We start from the raw sequence: 21,336 nt of genomic DNA, 5'->3' as shown, positions 1-21,336 counted from the left end.
GTTAAAAATAACAATATTAACACTATCCAGCTCAAATGACACACTCTCCGTACAATAAAATCATCTAGTGTCAGCTGCTGTTGTTGGTCGACCCCTGTCTATCTGACTGAGCAGACCCATCAACCAGAGGTATGCAACAGTCACAGCAGGACTGACCTGTGCAGTGAGCCAATGATCTTTTGAAGCTGGCGGTGCCTCACAACAACGAGGTGTAGGAAAAAGTGTGGAGGTTTTGGTTCTGGTTGGATGTCTTTGCATCTCTCCACTCAGTTAACAAAGGATCCATAATTGGCTCCACATCACCTGTTATTTGGTTTTATAGTTACCACCCAGCACTGTAAATGTTATCCTGGTTATAAGAGCCACCTGAAGAAAAGTAGTAACAAGTGATTGTGGCAGGTAGGGGGTTCACCATCCACTCATTCGATGTAGTGCTGCTCTCGGGCGTCTGCCCTTTCCTCCATCCTTCTTTCCTTCCATCCTCTTCTGTCTTTCTTTGCTTCATTCTTTCCTTGTCCTTCTGCCTACGGGTGACTTTACACTCCCTCTTCTGTCTTTCTTTCCTTAAGTCTTTCCTCTTCCTTCTACCTGTGGGTGATTCTAAACTGAGTGACAAGCAAAATGGTTTCCTGTACACCAGGAAACCACTTACTGTACTATGCTGGGTGGTAACCATATAACCAAACTTTGGTGCTTGGTGGTTTAGTGGGTAATTACGGCCCTCCAATCGGATTAAGCCGGTGCAGGTTTATATCCAAGGGGAGGCTGGGGTTATTATTGCTCATGTAATGTCACTCAGGGATGAGTGATGGTGGTCACTCTCATCTTAAATGTCAGGACCAACTTGCCTAGCCATGAGCTCCTATGCTCCTCATGGGGTAACACAGGATTGGATGATGGACGGATGGATGGACACGAGGGAAAGGAAGAAGTAAGAAGAGAGGAGGCCAGAAAAAGAAATAGAATTATAAAAGTGAAGGAAGAAGTAGGAAGCACTACAGCAAGTGAGTGAATGATGGACACCTCCACCAACCACCCTCTGGTGTCAGAAGGGTCCCCATTATGAGATGGTTAATTTGCCAATCAGTTTTGACAGTTTACACATTCAGTGTAATTCAAGGACCAGAACTCATAAGACTACTTATATCTACCGTAAGATGGGATAACTGGGCACCATTTTTACCTCTTTTTGGTCAATATTATACAGATGTGGAGGACTTTGGAAAAAATGAAAAATGTGTTTAAATAACTCATTTAGGGCTACCCTTTGGAACCAGACACATACTTAAGGATACAAAAACAACTTGCTTAGAAATAAAATAAGGTGGGTGCTCGTTTACCCCAAGCAATGGGGCAACCGGGCACCCAGACCTTTTTATTATTGCATGAAGGTGCTCATTACTGTACTGTTGACTAATACTAAATAACATAAACTTAGGCAGGTAAACATAATATATAACATAAACTTATGCAAGAAAAACAGATGTACTCCTGCTACTCAGGATTTTGTATTTCTGCATCCTCATTGTGGTTCTGTTGGCAAACGAGCTAAAAGATTCAGAGACTGGTGCATCCCTGAAACTTAGCAATATAGAAATAGGTGACGAGGAGTCTTTGAGACATTTAGAAACTAAATAATGATCATTAGTTAATGTGACCGGTTGCACTCCCCAAAGTGCCCAGTTACCGCAATTGAATTACCCTCGTCATTACCAGGTAATGCTTAACTGTAGAAACATGTTAATAGTTCCCATCCGACCTTTGATAATGTCCAATAAATGAGCATCAGTAGAGTGATCTAGCTAACTTCTAACTTAGGTAACACCCTTTGCATTTCCAGTGTTGGGGCTTCTGTGAATTCTCGAAAATGTCACTCTTATACATGCAAGGATCAGTGGACTACTTTTTCCCATTTCTAACAGCAGATTTTGAGGTATGTTATTGCTGGGGGACTTACCTATACAATTAGCTCCAGAAAAGTTTAAAAATTAAAGATTTATAAATTTTATATAGGAAAGTTTGCAAATAACTTACGTGGGTGCCCGGTTCCCCCTGCTAAGTGTCCAGTTACCCCATCTTACGGTATCTTATTTCTTAAACAATGTTCAGCCTGTATCATTATATTTCCTTTCTGTTTTTTTCACTTGTTTGAACATTTAATTCTCTGATGTAATGTTTTACGATTACCACATAATATTCATCTTTCTCTAAGTTTCCCAGCTACAGAGGATTTATACTGTTCTTTAGCATACAGAATATACAGAAATATAATGAGACAACTACAATAATCGTCCTTATATACAGCAACTACAAAGATGAAATAGTGACATCATCATCATCCTGATCCTGATCTCTTTTTCATACCGAAAAATGGGATGAGGAGGAGTTCAGAAGTTAAGGAAGGAGAAAATATAAGGTAGGAAGAAGTGTTAACAGTATGCCTAGTCAAATGGGCCAGACACCCACTGACTCACCATTCAAGCCCTCAAAATCCTAGGTAAATAAGCACATTTTTTTTTCCTTTAAGGACACACCACTTTTTTGTTTGAACATCATATGGAAATAGGACCTCAATCTCATTAAAATAAAAAGCAATGTACAGTATATTTTCAGGATTCTGCAAACCAGTATTTACCTCCTGAATATGCAGAGGGATAATATTGAACCTCGTTTGTGTGTATCATCCAGTTATACTTTTATTTTCGCTCATAGAAACAACTTCACAATTAAATTACAGTGACTATGAAGGTAAAAAATGCTATCTGTCATTAAATACTTTCTTGCCCCATAAGGAGCATTAAGGCCTAGAGTTAATCTACTTAGTTGAGACACTTAAGGTGAGTAACCAGTTGCTCTTACCTGAGTGTCATTGTGATGCCAATAAATCCTACCCAACCCTTGGATGTAAACACTTATGACCCACAACATGTGTTCATTTTGTTATATGGTTACCATACAGTTTTAAAAAATGGTTTCCTGGGCTATAAGAAGACATCAGGCTTGTCACTAAGTGTAGAGTTAACTGAAGATAGTTCTGCATCAAGTTAGTGGATTGTGGACAACTTATCCTACCACAGTTATGATGATGATGATGATGAATTCCCGTACAGAATAACTACCTACCAGCCATGGGATCACTAGGACTCCTGACCACCAGTTCCTTGTCACCATAGGAGTACACACACCATGCATCCTTTATTCCTGAAACACAACATAATACAAAATAAATATACTGTTATGGCAAGTATCAGAAAAACACATAGGCATGGACAGAATAACAGAGGGCTTGAGGTAAGGGGCTGAGAAAGAAAGAGAAAGAAAGAAAGAGAGAGAGAGAGAGAGAGAGAGAGAGAGAGAGAGAGAGAGAATGTATCCCTTCTGGCAACCTCACAGAGGATAAAATTGCCTGTGTGGGCCTTATGTAAACATTATCAAGGTAAAGTGATGAGATGATGAGATATGCAAATATCTTGTGGACTTTCTCATTCAATGAGTTTTCTTTTATTGTTTTCTTTTATAACCTTCAGATGTGATTAAAAAATGGGTTAGAGAGAGGGACAGACAGGAGTAGGAAAGGGATTAGGAAAGTAGAAAAGTCGAAGAAAAAACATAGGATAAAAATGGAGATGAGTAAATCTGTGGTCTGCCAATGTCTCTATATATCTATCTAAATGGCCAGAAGCCTAATCCCATAAGGAGTGGCCGTTCAACTTTGAGTTAGTTGTTTTACAGGGAGGGGCAATAATCCTCTGCCAACCCACTTGTTAACAAGTAAGGGCTGGTTACAGGGTTACCACTCAGCATTGTAAATGGTTTCCTGGCTTTCAGAAAACCAACTGGCTTGTCACTCAGTGTAAAGCTACCTGAAAAGGAAAAAAAGAGTAATAAAGTGACATGAAAGATGGGAGAAATAGGAAGTGAGGAGGAGTGACACAATGAGGTTTTATAATGGAAAAAACTAATCCCTTTGTACTTGGGGCTTGCTCTGTACTGGTTTGCACAGCACCCTAAGTTTAACAAATGAATGCCTGAACTAGTTACTATTTGAACACATAAGCACAGTAATGTTAGAGGAAATAAATCCGTTAGACACTCACTGTGCTTGTTATAAGCATCAACAGTGGAATTTTATGTCTTCTGTTGTTAAATTAATTTACATATTTCAGCTCTAGGTGAGAGATGGAATGCATCCTCCACTGTACACAAAACACAATAACAGACACAACACAACAAACACTGTGAACAAAAACTTTTCATCTTTTCATACTATCTTCATGACAGCACAGCACTAATCACTCATAATCTGTGACATAATCCAAGTCATCACCATCTTCTTCACCACCAACATCTGCAGTAAGAATGGCAGGATCCTGGTGGTAATCAGCAATATTCTGGAAGACTTTTGCCTTGGCTGCTGGTATGAGGGATGTTAAGGCAACGAGGTCACGCACCTTCTCATCTGTCAGAAGTAATCGGCAAGGATACTTGGGATGAACTTGACAATGCTGAAGTTGAAGAGCTTCCACTGGCATGCTGGTCTCCCAGGCATGAGCCTGACTTTGAAACCACTTTCTAAATCACTGTCAGAGTCTGGCATCAGGAGGTACCCCTCACAGTAACTGAGATCTAATACAATCTTTCTTGCATTTTTGAGAGTGCTTGAAGGCATGCTTCTTAAGTGGCTACAATCACTGGATGCGTGGAGGTGACGAATGGACAATAATTACTTGTAATCTGAGCCCGTTTTCACCCTTTATCGGTCTCCTCCAGAACCGGCTAACTGCCTGAGTAAGGTAGAGAAGTGTTCGAGAACGCACGCTATGCAAAAAACTGGATTTTGGTCCCGGTGGCACTCAGCCAGTTCTCACAAACACCGTCTTTTATATATATGTATATACATACAAACCTCGATTTAAGGGACCTCTTTTGTCAAACCTGATTCAATGGTCAACAAAGAGAGGTTACACAATTTATCTTGCCATAATGTTGATCAAAGCTGGTTCTTCATTCTTTTTAACACAGAAAAAGATCGTTTTCCTTCAGTGTTAGCAGCTAGAAGTGTTAATTCCAGCATTTCGGATATGCCTCAGAGCAGCTAGGGGTGAACAGTTTTCAGGTGGAACTTGCTTCATATATCTAGAGAATTGAACCATCTCTTCTACAAATGTGTGCTCCACGTCTGCCAAGAAATGTTCCTGCAAATTTGAAGCAACTTCCCTCAGGTCAGAATCTGACAAAGTAGTGATATTAAACAGAAATCCAATCTTATCTTGGAGTTTGCAGTTGATTTCTTTCCTTTTAATTCTGTTGTCAGTGAATCTAATCTGAAGAAGTATGTATGTCTTCAACTTCTGTCTTAGTTTCCTCTTCCCTGACTGCTGATGTTCAGCCCGGTAACTGCAGTCCTCTACAAGTAGTTTAGCCTTCTCTTCAAAGTTGTCAAAGGCTTGATCGCTGCACACTGAACTTACAAATCCCAATAAGCTCTCATAGAGAGAGACACAGGTCACTATTTCAATCTCGGTTTTCTGGAGACTCTTGCTCATGGCACTGAACCGTTCCAGTATACACTCACAAAGTACGCAGTGAAAGACTGTTTCAAAATATTCCATTTTTTTTTACACCAAACTTGATGCCTCACTTCCAGTATTTGTTGTCTGGTCTTCATCCTCTGCCAAGTGAATCAAAGCAGTACGTACTTCAACAAAGTTCTCTTTCAAAGCATGTGTTGCATCAGTTCATGCTGACCACCTTGTGATTGATAATGACTTGATGACATCTCCATGAATTGTTGATTTCAGAATGCTCCAGCGATGAGGAGAAGCAGAGAAAAAGATGAAGAGTGTTTGTACAAATCCACAGAATGAGACTGCACAGGCACAAAACTCAGCAGCACTTGATCCAACGAGAATCAAAGAATGTGCTGAGCAAGGAACATATTCAGCCAGTGGGTCTGTTTGATTTGGGCTTGAAGTCCTTGATATTTACCGGACATGTTGCTTGCACTTTCATAGCTTTGGCTGCGGCAATTCATAACAGAGAGATCATGTTCATGCAGAGTATCAAGGACCACCTTCATCACTGTCTCGTCATCATGACCCGAAATAGGAAAGAATTTTAGGAATCGTTCTACGTTTTTTTTTTTTTTTTTTTTAAATGCGAGGAAGAAGGCACCAAAGGCCATGAGCCCGCAATAAGAGCTCCCTCCAAGAGAAAAACAAAATACAAGAGAGCCAAATTCAAGATCCATTCATTTAGAGATGCCTGGACACACTGCGTTTGACAGACTGGAGATCACCGGCAGCAGGAAATACAGACAGAGGGAGACAGTTCCAGAGTTGACCTGTTGCATAAATGAAAGACTGGGAGTAACGGTTAACTCTTGCATTAGAGAGATGGACAGAAAAGGGATGAGAGTTTGCTGCTAGACGGGTGCTATGCGCCCGTCATAGGGGTGGAGGAATGCATGCAGACAGTTCAGAGGAGCAGTGACCATTAAAGTAGCGACAGAAAAGGGATAAAAGATGCAACAGTGCGGCGAAGAGACAGAGGTTGAAGGGAGTCAGTAAGAGGAGGAGAGTTAATGAGACGAAAAGCCTCTGACTCCACCCTATTGAGAAGAGCTGTATGTGGGGAGCCTCCCCACACATGAGAGTTGTACTCCACACAGGGGCGGATAAAACCCCTGTATAGAGTCAACAATTGTGCAGGGGTAAAGAAAGAATGGAGTCGGCTTAGCACACCCAATCTCTTGGAAGCAGATTTTACAAGAGATGTAATATGATCTTTCCAAGATAAGTTCCGAGTAAATGAAACCCCAAGCATGTTCAAGGATGATGTAGGATTAAGCTGAATATTATTAAACATTAGTGGTTATACCTTTGGAAGATTTTGATGGGTTGATAGGTGTAAGACCTGAGTCTTAGATGCATTAAAAATAACCACAAAGCGAACAATGAATGTCAGTTGATCCACATGTGATATATCTGGGGCTGAATCCACACTAATTTCAAAGTACTTAGAGGTTTTCACATTGGAGATGATGTTAGAGAGAACTTTTTTTGTCATCAACTCAATAAATTCATTACAGATTGTGGATGACATGAAAGTAACATTGCCTCTTCTGGCACTCCCAAAACATGACACATGATCTGCAATGAATGGATCATATTGTGCCAACAATTCAATGAACCCCAGAAAGTTTCCACTGTTGTTAGATCCAAAAACCTCATTTTCCTAATGAAAAGCAAGTCCTCGTTGAGCTAAGAATTTCACAACTGCAACAACACTTCCAAGAACATTTCTCCAATAAACGTGCTCTTTTTCAATTTGAATTTCCAAATGTGTGTCCATGCGACCTTTCGTTTGTGCAAGAGATATACTGTACTGGAAATAACACAGTTCCTACGAGTAGTGCTATTTTCACGTTCCCCGATTCACTGAATATTTTTCCAGTCATTGAATCCGAATGCACTTTCTTTGTCGGAAACAGATTGCATGGCGACAGTACACTTTTCCCGAGGTTTCAGAGTGTACCGTCCACGTTCGTTTCACAGTTTCAGAATTTGCAAGTTTCGTGAAAAACATAGACGAATTCAAATAATGAATTCTACCATCATAAATCTTTACCGACTTTTTGAAGTCGATGTCGAGTGTCTGGCTGAGGTTTTCTGCGATGAATAACTGACAAAGAGAGTGCGATATTTTCTTTGGCCAAGAGTGAGGGGCACTTAAGACAGTCTGTGGGTGAAATGTCTGTCACATTTGAAGCAGACAGTGAGGAAGCAGATGCTGGCACAGAAGGAGGTGTACGTGTATCTTCCACTTCTGAGCTGTCCAGTTCAGTTGCGAGGGCACCAGTAGAAACTGCTGTAGGTTTCACAAACATATCAGTAATCTTTCCGCAACTGGCTGAACCTTTCTTTTTCGGTTCTTCTTCCTGTATTTTCTTTTTTCGTTTCTGTGACCCACTCGCATATGTCTGTCCAATATCATGTTCACGAGAAGCCATAACTCAGATATCTGCAATAGAATAAAAATCCACTCGAGTTCAGGCAAAACAAGATGGAAATGCGATGATAACATGGTTATTCTTGATATATTAATATAGACTTACTATATGGGAAAAAAATAAGCCAACAATCCCATAAACTTGCATAAACCAGGCCCCCCCAGCCCCCTCCAATCAAAGACCTCCCAAGCAGTTTCCATAGGCCACAGCAATGCTCTGGCAATACATTTTGTATGAGTCATTTGTAGAAAAGTGTCAGTAAAGCACAATTCAGTGAGGGAGCATGTGAAAAAGATTTCGCTACCAGTAGGCTACTTAATGGATTTGGCTTAGGATCCTAGGCTGTGGTTATTTTGCAGTTACAGTATATCAATGATCCCGCGCTATAATCAGTATAAACAGTACGGTACAGTACATAAGTTACAGATATAATGGTATACATTATACACACCTAATCAGTCTGAAACCTAGAGGCAAAGGGAGGATCATGATTCATGAAAGCCGAGTGGAGTCAAAGCATCATGTGTCAGCCGTGTTTTGAAAACATGCTTAGTTTTAAATATAATCGCAGGAGGCACTGCAGAAGGCCGCAGATGTCAACGAGCGGGAATTTTAAACCTTGTGCTGCAATATTCTTTACGTTTACTGTTTTTATTTTCGTTTGGAAATGACAATGTTTCTATAAACAGCTTACAATTTAAGGTGGTATCATGAGTAGAAATGATACTTCATTAGGCATATATCATATGTCCATTATATTAAAATTGCAAAACCCCTGGGGTATTACCCCATATGAGAGGGGTCCAAAAATTCGCGAGGCCCTAGGCCATCCGGCCCTGCACCTTCCCCACCCAACTGTCATCCTCCATCCTCTTAACATGCCCAAACCATCTCAATCTACCCCTCCTCATCATAACACCAATACACTCCACTCCCATCCTTCCTATCAACTCTTCAATTGTAATTCTAGCCCACCACGCCTCAAAATCAAGGACGCACTACACAGTCATATAATTATTGTCCTTTTTGCAGGCCTGACCCTACCAATATCCTCTTCCATTACTGCCCAGGTCCCACTACCATACAGCATTGCTTCTATGACCACTGGATGTGGCTCAAAAATGAATAAGAGAGAGGGATATGTCTGATTAGGGAAAGAATGAATATTGATGAGATGCAGTCATGGTTTATAACAGGCAAAGGGACCAGTGATGCCATATACTGTACACTGTCCAACATCTTCAGCAAAATTATATAGGAAAGAAAAGGGAGCTGTACTTTGTCTCTGTTGATTTTAACCTGCTGAGTGCCAGCAGACTTTGGACCCTCATGGAGCCATGGTGCCGGCCAATTTTTGACTTTTTTTTTTTTTTTTTTCTAGACAGGTTAGAAATGATTGGAAAATATGGAGAATCATAAAAGTACTCGCAGATGCCATTTAGGTCAATTTTGAGGTTGACTCTCCCTGACCAGGCGGCAGAAAACTTCGGAGTAACGCCCATAGACTTTATCAGCCGCCTCAGACACCCATTAAGTTGAGGTAGGAGATCTTTGTCTTTTTCATCAGTAACTATGCTATTCGAGCCAAAAACACTCTTGTTGGGTATATACATGATATATGAAGGCTTAAAGAGGCCTAGAGAGGTGCGGGAATATCTCAGTCGATTTTTTGGTGCCTAATTTGAATTTTCGAATTTTGGAAAATGTATCAAATTGCCGATGTACATGTATGTCAATGGCACTGTCCGCACATATAGGGGTCGATGTACATGTACGTTGTTGGCACGGGGCGGGTTAAGAAGGCCTTTGACAGAGTCCCTACAGAGGCGTTGAAGTGGACAATGAGAAAGCTTGGGATTAAAGAGTGTCTGGTTTGAGTGGTTATGGCTATGCATGTGGGTGCTCGCACCCAGGTGAGAGTGAATGGAGATTTAAGGGATGTTTTCCATGAATGTTGGTGTGCATCAGGGAGTCAGTCTTGAACCCCTTATTGTTTGTTATGGTTCTTGAAGCTCTCTCACATGACTTCAGAAATGGACTCTCATAGGAAATGATGTATGCTGATGACTTGGTGTTGACTGCAGAGAATAAAAGGAGGTGGAGGAAAGATTTAGGAAATCGAGTGACAGAATGGGGCACACAGGTTTGAGAGTAGACGCAAATAAAGCAGATGTGACATTACTGTGTCTAGGGCTGATGTCAGTACAGTCAAAGCACAAGGAGTGCAGTCATGTGTGGTTTGCCATAAGGGTGTCAGAATTAACTCCATTTTGTGTATTTTTTTGCGATACGTGGGTGCATAAGAGATGCAGTGGTATTAGAGGAAGAATGCATGATACTGCTGATTTTGTGCATGCATAAGTCAGGGAGAGCATTTAGAATGCGTCAGGCGTGAAAAGACTGAAGTTGCTGGTGAGTCTCTTGAGTGTGTGGAAGAGTTTTGCTATTTGGAAGACATCTTATGTGCTGAAGGTGGGGCTGGAGCTAGCTTTCTGGCTAGAGTGAGGAGTGGTTGTAAGAAGTTCAGGGAGCTGTTGCCTCTCCTGACATTGAGGGCTCTCCCTCCATGCTAAGGGATCATTGTATGCGGCATGTGTTAAGAGTGTAATGCTGTACGGTAGTGAGACACAGGCAGTAAAGGAAGAGGATATTCGCAGGCTCAAACGTACAGAAATGGCAATGATCAGGTGGATGTGCAATGTGTCCTTAAGTGCAAGGCCTGGGGTGGCTAGGTTTACAATGGAAGAGTTGAGAGGTAGGATGGGACTGGAGTGTATTGGTGTTGTGATGAGATGTAGACTGAGACAGTATATGCATGTGGAGAGGATGGGGGATAATAACTGGGTGCAGAATGTGAGAAGTGTTAATGTTAGGGGCAGGGTAGTGAAAGGCAGACCGAAAAAAAGCTGGGATGAGGTCATTGAGCATGACCTCATGGTTAAGGGACTAAATAGGGAAACTGCCAAAGATCACGCAAAATGGACAGCCGCCATTATGTGACCAAGGCTAACGAATGCAAGCATGTCAGAGCCTTCAAAAACGAAAAAAAAATGAAACAAACATGCTATGTGCTGGAGGTGAGGCTGGACCTCTCTGACTAGGGTATGAAGTGGTTGATGGAAGTTCAAGGAGCTGCTGCTTCTCCTAACATTGAGAGGGCTCTCCTATCATGCTATGGAATCCTTGTATGCGGCATGGGTTCTGAGTGTAATGCTGTATAGTAGTTAGGCCTGGGCAGCAAAGGAAGAGGATATTCAGAGGCTCAGACGTACAGAAATGACAATAATTAGATGCATATGCAGTGTGTCCTTGAGTGCAAGGCCTGAGGGGGCTAGGATTATGATTGAAGAGTTGAGAGGAAGGAAGGAAGGGATTGGAGTGTATTGATGCTGTGATGGGGACAGGTAGACTGAGACTGTCTGGGCATATTGATAGGATGGAGGATAACAATTGGGTACAGAAGGTGAGGTATGAACATCAGGGTTAGGGTTGTGAGGGGCAGACCAAAGAAGACCTGGGATGAAGTCATGGAGTGTGACCTCAGAGATAAGAGACTGAACAGAGAGGATGCCAGAGATCAAGCAACATGGAGAGCTGCCATTAGATGACCAAGGCTGACACATGAAAGCATGATGGAGCTCTTATAAACAAGAAATGTAAAAATGAAGAGGTGTTAATTCATCATCATCATCTAATCCTGTGTTGCCCCACAAGGAGTGTTGGAGCCCGGGGCTAGGCAAGTTGGTCCTGACATTTAATTGACAGTGACCAGCCTCACTCATTCCTGAATGACATTACATGAGAAACAGACCTCAACCACCCCTTGGATATAAACCTGCACAGGCTCAATCCGATCAGAGTACCTTATTTACCCATTAAACCACCAGGCACCATAATTTGGTTATATGGTTACCACCCAGCACAGTAAATGGTTCCTGGTGTACAGGGATTCATTTGGCTCGTCACTTAGCATAGTCACCCAAAGACAGAAGGAAGAGGAAAGAATGAAAAGAAAGACAGAAGAGAAAGGAAGGAAAAATGGAAGAGAGGAAAGGGCAGTCACCTGAGAGCAGCACTACATCAAGTGGGTAGATGGTGAGCACACGCAGCAATATAATAATGAAACAAACAAAAGTGAAACACCTTTAACTCAGAAGCCCAGGTAGCTTCTTCATTACATGTATATTTGTGTCATCTCTTGATGATTGTATCTAGTCTGGAATTGAATTTTCAACTTCCAAGAGTTAGAGATATCTTTTCATAAACCCCTTCAATATCAGAAGCCTTTCATAAACTGAATAAAACTGATTAGGAATCAAGGGGTTTAATGAAGGTAAACTGTGCCTGGTCTGTCTAACCTGTCTTCTCTGGGCACACAGGAGGACCCCACTCCACCTTGTACACAGCCCTCTGGTGATAATAGGCGAAAGTAGTGGTTCGACTGTTTGCTGCATCTGTCCACCCAACCTGGCCAGACACAGTTCCAAAGAGCAACCGGGTTTCGTGCTCTGGGTGCCACATTAGCTGTAGGGGAGATGAGAATAAAAGACATACAGTACTTGACTTTAAAGTGCTTTCATTATTATTGTTCTAGAAGGGCAGGAGAGGGATATTAAAGACATACAGTATTTGGATTTAAAATTATTTCATTATATTTGTTCTAGAATATATCTTTATTTAAATTTGACTCAGAAAAAAGGGAAGGCATGGGCAAATCCAGGAATACTTTTATGGTGCTGCCCATATCAGTTTCTTTGGTAATAAGGACTTGGCAATTGACCCTTGTGCAGTGTGGTGCGGTGAAGATCTGCCCCTTCTCCCCTTGGGGATAAGATGCGAATGAATGTGTTGTTGTGGTTGAGTAAATTGGGAGTGCGTTGTCCTGTCTCGGGTACCTCCCTTTCTTTGGGGGAAGCAGCCTAGTTATATAGATACTATAGATAGATAGACAGTCTCTCAGTTGATGAAGTAACACTTCATCATCATCATCATCATCATCATCATACAATCCAGTGTAGCCACAGGAGGAGTGTAGGAGCCCAGGCCTAGACAAGTTGGTCCTGACATTTAAGAGAGTGACCTGCCTCACTCATCCCTGGCATTACAAGCGCAATAAACCCCAACCTCCCCTTGGATATAAACTTACACAGGCTCAATCTGGCTGGAGCGCCTTAATTACCCACTAAACCACCAGGCGCCATAGCTTTGTTATATGGTTACCATCCAGCGTAGTAAATGGTTTCCTGGTGTACAGGAAACCATTTGGCTTGTCACTCTGTGCTGAGTCACCCACGGACAGAAGGAAAAGGAAAAAATGACGGAAAGAAAGACGGAAGAGGAAGGAAGGAAAGAGGGAAGACTTGATATGAAGGAAGGAAAGAAAGACATGAGGAAGGAAGGAAAGAAGGAAGACTTGATATTAAAAAATGTAAATGTTTTCAGTTTACAGAACCAGGAAAAAAAAAATGCGAATATGGATGTGCAACTTACAGTCATGAATGATTAACTGGCTGTATCATATTTGTGTTGAAGAAATATCCAACAACCATGTAAAGATGCTAGCTTATACCAATATCTGTATACAGGGGTGTCCCCATAAAACTCACAAAGGGGGGGTGGGGGGAGCAGGAAAAGATGTCTATAGATTCTTGAAATGCAAGCCTCTGCAGCTGGGGGGTCTGGGGGGGTGCTGTGAGCCCCCCCAGGATAATTTTTGAAAATTAAGTACCTTTAGGGGCTTTCTGAGACCTATGAAGGTATGTACAGTATTGGAATACACTCAAACCTCGATTTAAGGGATTTCGGATTTAAGGGACTCCATATTCTACCTGACAAACGGACAGGACCATTCAAAACTGATATGTAATGTCTAGGTTATATACATAAATGTGTTTCTTTATACAGTACCCATAAAATAATACTCATAATCATATAAATAAGTATGATAAGTGAAACAATCATTCCATTTCATAATAGGACTGTCTTTATATGTGGTAAAATGATGGACATTTTCAAGTACGGGACATTTTCAAGTAAGGGACAAGCTGATTCCCCATTTAGTCCCTTAAATCGAGGTTTGAGTGTACTTAGATGATAACTCATAATAGTGAAAATGGCAAAAAATAGACCTGAGAAATAATTTTGACTGAGAAAAGTTTTTTAATGATCCTTATGGAATAAAACAACAATGCATCTAGGAGTCTCATGTGAATTTTCCCCGCTTTTGAGAGCATAATAATCTTAGTTAAGTTAGTTGGAACTTGGAAAAGTCAAAATATCTGACAAAAGGTGGTAACAAAAACATATTAGTGTGTTCTAAAGGAAAGCAATATATTTTTAAATATTTCAAAATTCTTTTGGTACCTCAAGACTCAAGTATCATATATCATTTTAAGAAACACTTCCACAGTCCATGCATCTACTATAATTTTAAATACACCATGCATTGGAATTCTACCTACTTGGTTAAACTAAAAGGATAAGCCTTTAAAATATGCTAAATTACTTAGATCTGTCTGCTAATTTTAACCGACTGTTCTAAGAAAAAAAATTATATTCTCTCTCTTTTATGTAGTGGTAGGTGGTGGTGACCATCATCCACTCACTTGATGTAGTGCTGCCAACTTCTTCCTTAGCCTTTATCATTCTTTTTCTGTGCCTGCCCTCCTCTCTTCCTATTTCTCCCATCTTTCCTGTCACTACTTAATGCTTTTCTTTCCGTTACAGGTGGCTTTACATTGAGTGTCGAGCCAAGTGGTTTCCTGTAAGCCAAGAAACCATTTACAACGCTGGGTGGTAACCATATAACCAAACCATACGTGCTCCCTACGTGTCAAGTGGGTTGGTGGAGGGTTAGTGCCCCTCCCTGTAAAACAAATAACTCAGAGTCAAATGGCCACCCAGTATGGGATTATGGCATCTGGCAATAGATAGATAGATAGATTCTCTCCCTCTCTGTCATCATCATCATCATTAGCCATTTGATTGTCCACTGCAGGACTGGCCTATCCCGACCAAAGTGGGGATGATACAGCCTATGTAGCTCTACCAAGTGGCTAGGATAGTCTGGCATAGATTGTACGATATGTAGGGTGAGAAGTGCTTGTAAGTGTGATTGTAGTGCTGGAGTGGCTTTGGATGTGTGTGTAGTCTGTGAACCAAGTGTAAATGGCCCAAGCAAGCTGACTGGTTCCAAGCATACTTTACAGTATGCGACACGGGTTCGATCACGGTACCCTTTATGTCCGCCATGCAGTACGCGGCAGGAAGAACACTTTCAAATTTTACTACCCTGGCGGGACGTGAACCCTCGTTCTCCCATGTACGAAAACACATGGTACTATACCATAGAGGCTCCATATATATATATATATATATATATATATATATATATATATCCATCAATCTATCATCCAATCCTACATTGCCCCATAATGAGCGTAAGAGCCTGGGGCTAGGCAGTTGGTCTCGACATTTAAGATGAGAGTGACCAGCCTCACTCATCCCTGAGTGGCATTATGTGAGCAATCAACCCCAACCACCCCTTGGATATAAACCTTCACTGGCTCAATCCAACTGGAGTGCAATAAATACCCATCAAACCACCAGGTGCCAAAATTTGGTTATATGGTTACCACCCAGCGTAGTAAATGGTTTCCTGGTGTACAGGAAACCATCTGGCTTGTCACTCAGTGTAGAGTCACCCACAGGCAGAAGGGAAAGGAAAGAATGAAGGAAATAAAGACAGAAGAGGGAGTGTAAAGTCACCCGTAGGCAGAAGGACAAGGAAAGAATGAAGGAAAGAAAGACAGAAGAGGATGGAAGGAAAGAAGGATGGAAGAGAGGAAAGGGCAGATATATATATATAGTACCTGATTTCTACTTTGATCACAGGTAACAAGAGCTCTAGCACTCATTCGAGCTGATCATTTTAATACTTTGAACAGATATTGCTTAAGTAACCATAGTTCTCATTAATTTAATTTTATTTTTTTATGCGAGGAAGAAGGAACCAAAGACTGCAAGCCCGCAATAACTGTTCCTTCTAAAAGAACAACAAAACACAAGAGAGAGCCAAATTCAAGATCCGCTCATGTCGAGATGCCTGGACACACTGCGTTTGAAAGATTGGAGATCATAGGAAGCAGGAAATACAGACAAAGGGAGACAGTTCCAGAGTTGACCTATTGCATACATGTTATGGATATACAGTAATCCCTCTAATATCCGGACGCCCAATAACCGAACATCCCCACTAACCGAACCTTATCGTCCTGGGATCAAACATTCCCAAAATGGTCCGAAAATCCAAAAAAATTGGAAAAAAAAATCGATTTTTTCCGTCCGTAATTTGAACTTGCCGCGCGCGCCGCGTGAGAGCATTGTTTTGGTTCGTCATTCCTCCGACGTCCGATAGAGCGCCGCTGCATCCTCCCCACTTCCTGCCTGTCTCTCACCGCGACAAGACCTACGCTCTTCGTCATGGCTGCCCACGTGCTCGCTTTTGTGGTGGTGCCATACTTGCTGCAAGGCCTCCTGCTGCTCTCTGCCCTACTCTTAGTGTGTGTGATGATGGCCCCGCCTCCTGAGAAAAGGAAGAGAGTGGTGCTGACTCTGGAGAAGAAACGGGAGATATTGGAGAAGGTTGATGCGGGTTGGTCTTCCTCTCGCATTCTCCGCGAGTTCAACCTGGCCCGGTCGACTTTGTTTGATATCAAGCGTTCCCGAGACAAGCTCATGCAGTACACGGCTGACTTCTCGTCGAGAAGCAAACGCAACGTGGAGAGGAAGGTTATGTTTACTCCCAAGTATGCAGAGATCGACCGCTCCACGTTGATTTGGTATCGACAGCAACGTGCAGCTGGTGTGATGGTACGTGGAACGGAGCTGAAGGCTGCTGCTGAGAAGTTTGCAAGGCTTCACGACGCCCTAGACTTCAAGGCATCCGAGGGTTGGCTCTTCGCGTTCAAGTTGCGACATGGCCTTACTAACCGTAAAGCACATGGCGAAGCATTGGACGCTAACGAGGATGGAGTGGACGAGTTTCGGCACAAGGTGAAAGGCTTGATCGACAGGGAGGGCCTCACTCTCGGTCAAGTCTATAACGCTGACGAAACTGGCCTATTCTATCGCTCGGTGCCAACGAACACTCTCGCCGATGAGACGGAGAAGCGTGTACCTGGCCGCAAGCTTTCTAAGGAACGGATATCTGCTTTGTGTTGTGCCAATGCTAACGGCATGCACCGGCTTAAGCCCGTTATTGTTGGCCGTGCAAAGCAGCCTCGGTGCCTTCGTGGGGTGATGGATGTCCTTCCTGTCGTATGGTACCATTCTTTGAAAGCATGGTTCACAGCTGTGATTTTCAAAGACTGGTTTCACCATCACTTCGTCAAGGAGGTCATACATTACCAGACGAAGACACTGGGAATTCCTCGCGACCAGGTAAAGGCTCTCCTTCTCCTCGACAATGCACCTGCCCACCCGTGCGACAAGGACTTGGTTGCTGAGAATGGCCGTATTAGGTGCATGTTTCTGCCACCTAATACGACTGCTCTCATTCAACCAATGGACCAAGGAGTGATCGTGGCAACAAAGCGCCTGTACCGTCGGAAGTTCCTGGACGAGGTGATGGTGGTTCTCGAGGACGAGGACGAGCGCAGGGAAGGACGTGACACTCGAGGCAAGCGGACTTTGGAAAACCTTCGCCGCTACAACATCGTCTGCGCTGTACAACTGGGCTAGTGCATGGAAGGAAGTCCCTGTGAAAACTCTTGAAAATGGTTGGTCTCGTCTGCTTCTCGGAACAGATGTGGAGTACGATTTCCTAGGGTTTGACGTGGATGACTTCCATGCACGGCTACGTACGCACGGCGACGATGTTGATGTGGACGATGTTCGTGAGTGGTTGGACGACGACGAGGGCGATCCTGGGTATCAGACGTTGTCTGATATCGAGATCGCGTCTTCGGTTGCTGGTGTCAGTCCCGAACTTGAAGATTCCGACGACGAAGGCGATGATGATGCAGACTCCGCCCAGCAGGACACTACTCCAGCCATCCCCAAGCTGAGCGCACTCCGGGAACATCTAGAGTTCGTCCTAGACTACCTGGAACACCCGGACTGCAACAGGGAGATGGGGCCCTTGGGACTCGTGGAGGAAGTGCGTGCTTTCCGGCAGCGCATCATCAATCGCCAGAATCGTCGGTCCTTGCGTCAGTCAACGATTGACAGTTTTTTCAGGCCCGTGACCCCCGCTGTGCCAAGCCCTGGTTCCACTCCGTTGCCTCACCAAGACAGGCCCTCATGCTCCGAGCCACAGCCCAGCACATCAGCTACAGTGGAGTCACCGCTCGACGTGAGTTTGCGGCTGTCTTCAGAGTCTTCTGTAGTCGGTACGCCATCACCACTACCCACCGATGCACCCCTTGGACGCCTGCCAGTGATACTCTTGGGCTCTGACAGTGAATAAACAGCAAGAACTTCTCCACTAGACCACACGGGAATTTTGAGTGTTGTGCAGTGAAAAAAACGGTGTGTTGTGTTAAGGTTTTCAAGTTGGGAGAAAAGACTAAGTAGAAAAGAAATTTAACGTAACTAACCTTCTTTGTTTTGGCTTTGGAAACTTAAAAAAACTTGGGAAAAGTTAATGTGCAACACTTAAATTTAATGAACATTATTTGGACTAAAGTGAACACTGTGAAAAGAACGGACTTCTGTGTGTTAGTGACTAAGTTCAGTGCAAGACTTCAGGAAGAGTGTAGTGCAAGTGCTTCAGGAAATCGTTCTTACTGTCAGAGTCCGAGAGGAGGCGGTTATTCATCGAGGTGGCCAGGGACTTGCTGTAAGTAGCCAGAATGTTTCATGTTGTACTATTTTCCATACTATATTTACCAGAATGTTTCATATTGTATTTTTTCCCATACTATACTTACCAGAAAGTGTCATACTGTACTTCTTTCCATACTAAACTTACCTCATGCATGTGCAGTAGGAATGTGTTTTTCAGAGTTCGGTTAGGTTCGGTTAGGTTAGGTTCGGTTAGAGTCCATAAGTACCAGAATGTTTATTAATGTATGAACATACTTCTAAACCCACATTTTATGTGTCTATTGCATTTATTTCAGTCATTTATGTGCCTTATTGGTGTGATTTGGGTGTTAAATAGGTGCTATGCATGTCCGGAGGGAGTTGTATAGGTGTTTCTCTGTGTTAGGGTCCGTAAGTACAAGTCCATAAGCTGGGGCCCAATATCCGGACAAAACCAATATCCGAACCTACCGATGGCTCTATTGATCCGGATATTGGAGTGATTACTGTATATATATATATATATATATATATATATATATTAGAAGGAAACAATGATTAACAAAAACATAAGATTATCAAACTCAGACAAATAAATGTAAATGTATACTGGTACTCTATAACTGCTATATCAACTAAAATGAAAAAACAACACCAATTCTAGTTACATAAATTTGCCATCAGCAATTCTGCATGCCATGATAGCACTGTATATACATTAATGGAGATTCAGTTTTCTTGCTTTTCTCTTTGAGAACTGATCCAAAATTATGTCGGCATGACGCTGACTCACCACAACTCTCTCTGTCTCTGTCTGTCTGTCTCTCTCTCTCTGTATATATACAGTATATACATATACATATATATATATATATATATATAGTAAAAGTCCTATTATTTGGCATCTATGGGACCAGGATGATGCCAAGAAATTGGATTTGCCGAATAATCAAAAACCTACCCATTCAGTACCTTAAATATATTGATGAACACTGTCATCACCACTTATGGTATTACAACTGTATTTGGAGTGAGTACTGTATACTGTACAATACTGCAATCAACACAGTACTATACCTGAATCTGAAATATATATATATAAATTAGTGAACATATACAAGTGTAATGACACAGTAGGCCTACAAGTCAGATAACACTTCCTGGATGGCTGAAATGATACGGAATACTACCTACCAGCTCAGTACATCACTTGTATTGGTGAACTCATCACTACTTATATTATTACAAATATGTTTGGAGTGAGTACTGTTTACAATAATTTTTCCAAACACAAAATCAAGTAGTCGGAAAATTTCATAAAATAAAGTGAAAGAATATAAATTGGGGAAGGTCTTTCTGATGAAAGTTAAACATACATTTAGCATTCATTCTTTTGTTCGTTTTTTGTTTACATGTGAAAGGGAGAGTATTGATGGAAACAGGAATGTATTCCATTAACCCCTTAATAATCTCCGGCATTGAACAACCCTTTACAGTACCGATGTCAGTGATGTCGAGTTAGTGAGCTATGTAAAAACTGTTAACAGTTATGGGAATGGAACGAAGGTCACTGGCATGTTTACACGACTCTACACTACGGTTCCAAACAGTCAGGGGGTCGGTTAATCTCAGATGTTTTCACTCATTTGGTAAATGCACTGTAACTTTGTAATTTCTCCTGTGAATCATAGCGAATCATAGCATGGGTTTAGGAAGCTAAATAACACATTGTTAGGTGCACCAGACGATTATCTTCACATCTTTAAGAAAATGGAAGAAATTTAATCCCTCTCTGAGTACATAGAGTAAATTTCTTCCATTCTTCTGAAATCAATTTATTTTTCTTAAAGATGTGAAGATAATCGTCTGGCTCACCTAGCAATGTGTTATTTGGCTTCCTAAACCCATGCTATGATTCGCTTTGAGTCACGGAAAAATTGATAAAGTTACAGTGCATGTACCAAATGGGCGAAAACATCTGAGATTAACCAACAGCCTGATTGTCGGAATCGTAGCGTAGAGTCGTGTAAACGTACCAGTGACCTTCGTTCTCTCCCCATAATTGTCCAGTTTTCTTTATAGCTCATACTAACTTGACATCACTGACATCGGTACTGTGAAGGGTTGTTCAGTGCCAGAGGTTATTAAGGGGTTAATGGGATATTTTACTGTTTGAATCAATACTCTCTCTTTCACATTAAATACAAAAACGAACAAAAGATTGAGCGCTAAATGTACATTTAACTTTCATCACAGACCTTAGCAATTCATATTCCTCCAGTTTATTTTTAAGTATTTTCTGACTTTAGGTTAGGTTACATTAGGTTAAATTATTAAGTACAGTTAAACTCGGTTAGGTCGAGTTTAGTTAAACAGGACAGTCCCTTCCACCATTATGTTGAGGAATATAAATACTAAAGCTGTCACAGCCATACAGCTAAAAACAACGGGGAAACTGATTTAACAAGCAACATTTATTACAGTATCAGAGGTTCATGGGCTATGCAATTACTGGTAAA

General features: G+C 41.9%; 1 protein-coding gene across 1 annotated transcript in view; it reads right to left on the bottom strand.

Annotated features, from left to right (window-relative positions):
• Window positions 1–21,336, bottom strand: part of LOC145403746 (gem-associated protein 5-like) — a 410,271-nt gene that overhangs the window by 189,025 nt on the left and 199,910 nt on the right. The window contains exons 10-11 of the mRNA XM_080275424.1: window positions 12,370–12,535; window positions 3,124–3,201 (exon numbers count right to left, since the gene is read on the bottom strand). Of these exons, the coding sequence (XP_080131550.1) occupies window positions 3,124–3,201; window positions 12,370–12,535 (244 nt within the window). The remainder of the gene's footprint in view (window positions 1–3,123; window positions 3,202–12,369; window positions 12,536–21,336) is intronic.

The sequence above is a fragment of the Coenobita brevimanus genome, chromosome 61 (assembly GCF_032717465.1).
Source record: "Coenobita brevimanus isolate Jiangsu-jjx chromosome 61, ASM3271746v2, whole genome shotgun sequence".
In the NCBI taxonomy this organism is placed as follows: Eukaryota; Metazoa; Arthropoda; class Malacostraca; order Decapoda; family Coenobitidae; genus Coenobita; species Coenobita brevimanus.
This window is presented reverse-complemented; position numbering and strand designations above follow the sequence as displayed.